Below are 6,777 nucleotides of genomic sequence, written 5' to 3' on the forward strand. Positions count from 1 at the left end.
CCCCGGCCCCGCGGCGCCGCCCAGCGGGCCCCCGCAGCCCGGCCGGCCCTCTCTGGGCGGCGGCGGCGACTTTTACGACGTCGCCTTCAAGGTGAGTCAGGTCCCCCCCCAGGCGAGCGCAGCAGGTGGCGCCCAGTGCGAACCAAGGAGGGAGGGGTGCGGGAAGGGGGACCGGGGCCCCGCAGCTTCTCGGCGCAGAGCTGGCCCGAGCGGCTCCCCGCAGCTGGAACGGCTGGCACGGTGCAGGGCGCACGCACACACACACAGCTGTCAGCCCGGGTTTGGGGGACCCCACAGTTGGCAGGGCCTGCCCTCTCCCCCTCCCCCAGCTGGCAGGGCAGCACGAGGGGTCTGGCGGACGTCAGAGTCCGGCAGGTGTCCCTCCCCGCGCCCTAACGCCTTCATCCCCACGCGGGCTCGTCTCAGCCTTTCCCATATGCTGCCTCTACTCACCCCCAGGGGCTGTGGGTCTCCTCTTTTTTTGGAAGGGGGAAGAGGTTAGGAAGAGGTTTGCTAGTTGGGTAGGGAGCGTTGGGGCCTCCCCCAGACCAAGTCAGAAGCTGTGTGAATTTGGCAGGGGTTGGCAAGACCATCTCTGGGTTTTGGAGCATTTGGCAGCAAGCTGGGGGGTGGAGGGGACCTGCCTGAGTGCCTCTCCCTGTCCACAGAACTGGCCCCTCTTCAGGTCGAGATCTAACCCTGGTTTGGCAAATTCCTCCTGAGCCTTGCTGTATTTGCATCCCTGCTGGGACTTGAAAAAGCCCCCTGCCGCAGAGGCCCCCACAAGTCTCTTAGGAGGTCCCCTGCTGCCAACCCCGTCTGCTCTGCTCTCCATTAGGCCCCAAATGCTCCCCTCCCAGATCAAGCCGGTGTACATGGCCTGGCGGGGGGGGGAGTGGGAATAAGTAGGGTCCTCTTGGATGAAGGAGGCTGCCGTCACCTCCTGCTGATTGACATGGGCCACTGTTTGGAAGGAGACAGGGGACCAAGCCTTCCAGAGGCGGAAGCTGGGGGTCCAGGCCAGGGGGGACTGTAGCTGCTGTGGGCTGGGATGCCTCCACTCCTGCCCCTCCCCTGAAGCCCCTCTCTGACCAGACCAGCTCTGGGCAGACCAGATGTCCCCTCCGGGTGGGCCAGTGTCTCGACCCCTTTTGGCCCAGGGCTGACACCTCTGATCTTCCTGCCTGCCCTAGGTCATGCTGGTGGGGGACTCGGGCGTGGGAAAGACCTGCCTGCTTGTGCGCTTCAAGGATGGCGCTTTCCTGGCGGGGACCTTTATCTCCACTGTGGGCATCGACTTCCGGGTGAGAGTGGAAGCTGATGTCCTGGGCCCCACCTCAGCTCCTCCCAGTACCCCTGGGCAACTGGTTCTGTTTGCCCTGTGGTGTTGACGGCTCATAAGGTGGAGCTCCCAGCTGAGCCATCCGCATCCCAGGGTGAGGCCAGTTGAGATGGGACGCCTTAGCCACTGCCAACACCTGAGGGGCCCGGAGAGACCCCCGGATACTTAAGGAGGGGGCTGCATCCGACTGAAGCAGAGATAGTTCCCCCGTGCCAGGGGCTGGCACTACGCTGAGGGGCCGTATCCTGTGCCTTGGGGGAGGTGGGCACTGGTGCCCCCAGGGTGGTGGCAGTCAGAGGGAACTCAAGGCCCATGCCCACTGTACAGAGGAGGCTCTGAGGCTTCGGGAGGTGCCAGGCCCACCCAGGTCTTACGAGAAGGCTCAGAGCCTGGGAGAGGGTGTTTCCCGGGCTTGCTTCGGGGAGAGGTCCCTGCCCTTGATGAGCAGATCCCCCAGCACCCTAAGCAGGGCCTGTGGGGCTCTGACATCGGAGCCCCCACCTCTGCCCAGCAGCCTGAATCCCATGTGCTGAGGTGCTGGTGTGTTCTTGGCAAACCCTGAATTTGCATTTTTCTCACCCTTTAATTAGACCCAGTTAGCAGGAGGGTGGAAGTGAGGCCTGTTCAGGGACAGGAAAGGGGGGCTCTCTCCAGTCTGGGTAGCCGTTCTCCACCCTGTTGCAGGCATCCAGCTCCCCTCAAGTCCTCTGGGATGAAGTAAGGATTGAGGTGGCAGAAGGGGCAGGTTAGGCCGGGGGCAGGAGTTCCTTTGCCTGTCGTCCCTTCACCCTTGGCTCAGGCAGGTGGTGAGGGAGGTGAGACCATGTGGTTTGCATCCCTGTTCAGGGTGCCAGGGGAGGCGAGGTGGCCTCCTCAGACCCCTCCCCAGCCTGGCAGATGGCTGAGCCTGGTTCCCTGGAGACCCAGAAGCACCCTGACAGCAGGAGCTTAGGGAGAGGGAATGGTGCAGTTCCAGCAGCCCAGGGCCTCTGCCTGTGGTTAGAAACCCCCCACTGCCACCCCAGCAGATGGAACTGAAGAGCTCTGCCAGGCAACAAACTCTTGAGTGCCGACTGTGCCTCAGGCACAGTTCTGGGCTCTGTGGTTACTGCACTGGGCCAGACAGGTACAGCCCCAGCCCTCAGGAGCCCAGGGCCAGCGGGGAGAGAAGCTTTTAAGTTAGAACAAAGGCTTTTAGCCCCTACTCTGGGCCAGACGTAGTTTTCAGTGCTCTAGTGCATAGTGTAGCTCATTAAGTTATTGGAGCAGCTACATGGTGGGCACCCTGGTTATCCCCATTTACAAACAGAGAAACTGAGGCACAGAGAGTTAGTGACAAGCCTGGAGTTACACTGTGGGTGACTTCAAATAAGTCAGTACCAAAGGCTGTAAGCAGGAGCAGCGTGTATAGAGCACGTGAGAGGATGGGGGTGGGGAGTTAGGGCTGGAGGTCCTGGGGGACAGGGGAGGGGAGAGTAACAGGACAGGTGGCGTCGAGCTGGTGGACCCTGTTATGCCTCCAGGTGGGCAAAGGAAGAATAACCTGGCCCAGAATTGGATGCAGATGGAGTGTCCAACTCACAAGTCCAACATCAGGGCAGCTATCTGAGCAGGAGAAAGACCTGGGCACCCTCTGTGCATAGGGAGAACTGGGCTGGGCGCCCCAAGGAGCACTTGGGTTTGAGGGGAACTGTGATCTGCAGTCAGAGGGAGGGAAGATGGTGAACAGGAGGGCCAGGAGGTGGTGTGGGGGGAGGGCAACGGCTCAAGGATGACTTCAGAGGCTTGGACAGGGACAGGACAGGGGACCCTCCAACTCCCTACCAGGTGACATGAGCTCAGTGCTGGCTCAGCACTGCTCCCTCCTCCACCTCACTCCACCCCATCCTTGGGATTCCCTGGGTCTGAGGGTGATTGCTGGCTGCTTGTTTCAGAACAAAGTTCTGGATGTGGATGGCATGAAGGTGAAGCTGCAGGTGAGGTGACTGGGGGAGGGTGAACCGGGGGCAGGGGACACCAAGAAAGGGCTGGGCAGCCTGACCAATGCCTGTCACTGCAGATCTGGGACACAGCTGGCCAGGAGCGGTTCCGCAGTGTTACACATGCCTACTACCGGGACGCTCATGGTGAGCCCAGGACCCAGGGTCCAGCCCCCAGGGAGTCAGTGGGGCAGCAAGTGAGAGGGTTGTGATGTCAGCACATCTGGTGACTAGGGGTGTCTACACATGAGGGTGTGGGTGACAGGGAGCCGCTGAGCCCTGGGGGGGTCCTCACTGCCCCTCTGCCTCCAGCACTGCTGCTGCTCTATGATGTCACCAACAAGGCCTCCTTTGACAACATCCAGGTCAGTGGCTTCCTTCTGGGTGGGGGGTGGGCCATGATGGGGCCTGGCCCCACCCCAAACCTCTTAAGGCAGGGATGGCATCAGGGTCCCCAGGGGTTCAGAAGACCCTGCTGATAGCAGGGAGCCACCTGGGCTCAAGATGGCTCAGGTAGAGTATGAGCTAAAGGGGACCTGGGTGACATGCCAGTTCCATCAGCTCATTCCTTTGGTGAGGTACCTGTAAGGCAGGCACCTCTGCCTGGCACAAGGGGTAGGGAATGGCCTGGAGGGGCTGAGGTTTGGGAGCCCCAGCCTCTGGCCTGGTCTCAGCTCTTCTCCCACAGGCCTGGCTGGCTGAGATCCAGGAGTATGCCCAGCATGACGTGGTCCTGATGCTGCTGGGGAATAAGGTGGGTGGCCTGTCCTGTCCTCTCCACCCTAGCCCCACAGGGCAGGGCAGGTGACAGGGGCGGGAGTGAGCCATGGGCCAGCTGTCACCACGACCCCTGTGCCTGGGCCAGGTGGACTCTGCCCAGGAGCGTGTGGTGAAGAGGGAAGATGGGGAGAAGCTGGCCAAGGTGAGTCAGGGCAGGGTGGGTGCTGGGGAGGGTGTCCCTGAGGTTGGGAAGTGTGGGATGTCCCTGCCAGGCCACCACCCAGCTGGCAGCAGCTGTCTGCAGGAGTACGGACTACCCTTCATGGAGACCAGTGCCAAGACGGGCCTCAACGTGGACTTGGCCTTCACGGCCATAGCAAAGTAAGTCCTGGTGGTCATCAGAGACTCCCCCAGACCCACGGCCTGAGCCCCACTGTTTGGGTACAGGAGGCCACCTGGCTTCATTGTCACCCCTGCTCTGCAGGGAGTTGAAGCAGCGCTCCATGAAGGCTCCCAGTGAGCCCCGCTTCCGTCTGCACGACTATGTTAAGAGAGAGGGTCGAGGGGCCTCCTGCTGCCGATTCTGAACCTGGCTGAGCTCAGTCCCTCTCCAGAGGAAGCAGAAGGCTGGACAGAGGGTCTTCAGGCCCTTCTGATTTCATCACCCACCGGCAGTCTTGATCCTTGGTCCCAACAAGTGGGCTTCAGAGAGCCAGGGGGTCTGCAGCCCCTTTCACTGGCTGTGCCGAGGCCTTACCCAGAGGGGACACGATGCAAGTGTTTGGACCATGCCACGGCACTCTGCTGCCCCCTCTCAGGTATGCCCAGCTCCGAGGCTGGGCCATGGCCCCGCACCCTGTGTACAGTGCCTAACCCCTTAGAAAAGCCATGTCTTCACCTGCATACACTGTTCAGGCAGGGAAAGGCAGGACTCCTATCCATGCCTGGGACAGAGGGCTTTACGTCGTGCATTTATGTGTTCCAAGGACCTGGGCCACCTGCTCCCAGCCCACCTAGGAAGCGCTGATTCACTAATCAACAGGGTCTTCCTCTTATGTGACCCTGGGAGGACACCAAGGTCTGACAAATAACAGAAATGTCAGGAAACTAGGACCGCTAGTCCTAGCCTGCTGACAAGGGCACCTATCAGGCAGGCCATGGCACCAGGCCCTGCCTGTCCACAGCTGACATCTGCAATTGACAAGCACGCTCTACCCTGCACTAAAGTCATCAAGTAGGTCTTGATAGCGAGCCTTTGTTTTCAGTCTTGGTAAATAAAGTTGTGTTTTCTGGAGTGTCTGTCTCATCCGTTTAAAGAAACTGACTTCTAGAGCTGAGTTTAGGGGACTCAGCAAGGCCCAGATGGATGCCACTCCCCCACAACCGTGTTTTGAAGGGAGCACATGGAACCTGCTTGGTTCATGTCAGCTCCCTCCACAAGACCCAATGTCAAACAAAGGGGCACTCAATGGCCTGTTGCTGAATGAGAGCGCATGACCCGACCCTAGGACAAAAGCATAAAAAATAACTTTGACCTTACAGGCAAAAACCGATAAGGCAGTCCCAGGAGATGGGGTACTGGCAACGAACTTCCATTTTCATGACTTTACCCATTCCCAAGATTGCCCGCGGACAAGCCGGTTCTCTGTGGTGCCAAAGACATACGAAAAATAATGACGCTGGGAGCAGAGAGACTTAACTCATTACCTTTGCTTTATTCCTAAGAAGTTCTGGTACAGCCACGCGCCCGCCTTACCACTGGGCCCTCCTGTCCGCTGGGCCTCTTGATTGACGTTGACTTACGTTCAAGGTCTGCAGCAGGCTCATGACGTCCCTAAATGTCAGACAGCGCCAAAATGTAGACAGAAGCCCCCCTCCCCTATTTCGGGCAAGACCTGTTTTCACTCCCAGCCCCTCCCCGTCCAAAGGACGCACCAAAAGCCTCAGTCTTGCGGAATAATCAAACTGCACGTGCAGTTTTCATACGAGGTGTCAGAAATTAAAGTTACTCATCACAGGCTCGGAGCTGCATCGCATTGGGGAAGCCAGGCCCGGCCCAGTCTCACCTGCAGGGGGTTGTAGGTCCGGAGATCCGGAAGAAACGTTTCAACGACCAGGGTGGGTTCAAGCTGAGGCTGGCCCCGAGAGCTAGGCCGGCCTGAGGGCTCGGACTTACCTCGAAACGCCGTCGGGGACCAGTTCCTCCCCTGGACGGGGAAAACGGCGCCCACACAAACAGCGAGTTCCACCTCATTCTCCGACCCCGAAAGAACGGATGGAGTGAGGTTCAAGCCTTTATAGAAACTGTCCACCCCTCTGATTGAGCAATATCAGCGGAAGAGCCCGCCTTTCCTCGCCGCTGATACGCTCCACTCTCCACCCGGTTGTTTCCACCAATCAGGGCGTGGAATTTCTTTGGGAGGCGGTCTCTCAGACCGAGACCCGAAGCTCCTCCCTTTTGCAGACGCCATTGAGTCTAACTGTGAGCGACGGATGCATACAGCCAGTCAGACTCCGATCTGCAACATAGAACGATTCTGAAGCCGCCAATCCTGCCCAGCGGCGACAGGGCCGCCGGAAGTCGTAGTGTCTGAAGCGCCGCACGCGAGGCTGCCGCCCGGACCCCGAGGGCCGGGGAACTACCAGTCCCGGCGGGCGCAGCGCCGGAGTGCTTCCGGCTCGCACATCTTGTCCCTTACCCGGCCGGCGGCCGACGGGGCGCGATGAAGCGGGAGG

The 6,777-nt window shown here is 59.9% G+C and overlaps 1 protein-coding gene and 1 long non-coding RNA gene across 2 annotated transcripts; one reads left to right on the forward strand and one right to left on the reverse strand.

Annotated features, from left to right (window-relative positions):
- The first annotated feature begins 6 nt into the window (after positions 1-6).
- Positions 7-5,335, forward strand: RAB26 (RAB26, member RAS oncogene family). The gene is made up of 9 exons (XM_008581750.1): positions 7-91; positions 1,194-1,304; positions 3,277-3,318; positions 3,402-3,468; positions 3,634-3,686; positions 4,010-4,075; positions 4,187-4,243; positions 4,346-4,422; positions 4,526-5,335. The coding sequence occupies exons 2-9, from the start codon at positions 1,197-1,199 to the stop codon at positions 4,626-4,628; spliced, it is 573 nt and encodes a 190-aa protein (XP_008579972.1). The 5' UTR covers positions 7-91; positions 1,194-1,196; the 3' UTR covers positions 4,629-5,335.
- Positions 5,336-5,733: 398 nt separating this feature from the next.
- Positions 5,734-6,273, reverse strand: LOC103597884. Its single transcript, XR_551153.1, has 2 exons — positions 6,108-6,273; positions 5,734-5,875 (listed from the first exon to the last, which is right to left on the reverse strand). It is a non-coding gene; the product is annotated as an uncharacterized LOC103597884 (long non-coding RNA).
- Positions 6,274-6,777: the final 504 nt, after the last annotated feature.

Source organism: Galeopterus variegatus, unplaced genomic scaffold (genome assembly GCF_000696425.1).
Source record: "Galeopterus variegatus unplaced genomic scaffold, G_variegatus-3.0.2 Scaffold92, whole genome shotgun sequence".
Taxonomy (NCBI): Eukaryota; Metazoa; Chordata; class Mammalia; order Dermoptera; family Cynocephalidae; genus Galeopterus; species Galeopterus variegatus.

Excerpts from the sequence above, each read along its gene's own strand:
- RAB26 (XM_008581750.1), top strand. The coding sequence starts at position 1,197 with ATGCTGGTGGGGGACTCGGGCGTGGGAAAGACCTGCCTGCTTGTGCGC. Across the intron at positions 3,319-3,401 it reads GCATGAAGGTGAAGCTGCAG|ATCTGGGACACAGCTGGCCA; the intron begins GTGAGGTGACTG and ends CTGTCACTGCAG. Across the intron at positions 4,423-4,525 it reads GCCTTCACGGCCATAGCAAA|GGAGTTGAAGCAGCGCTCCA; the intron begins GTAAGTCCTGGT and ends CCTGCTCTGCAG.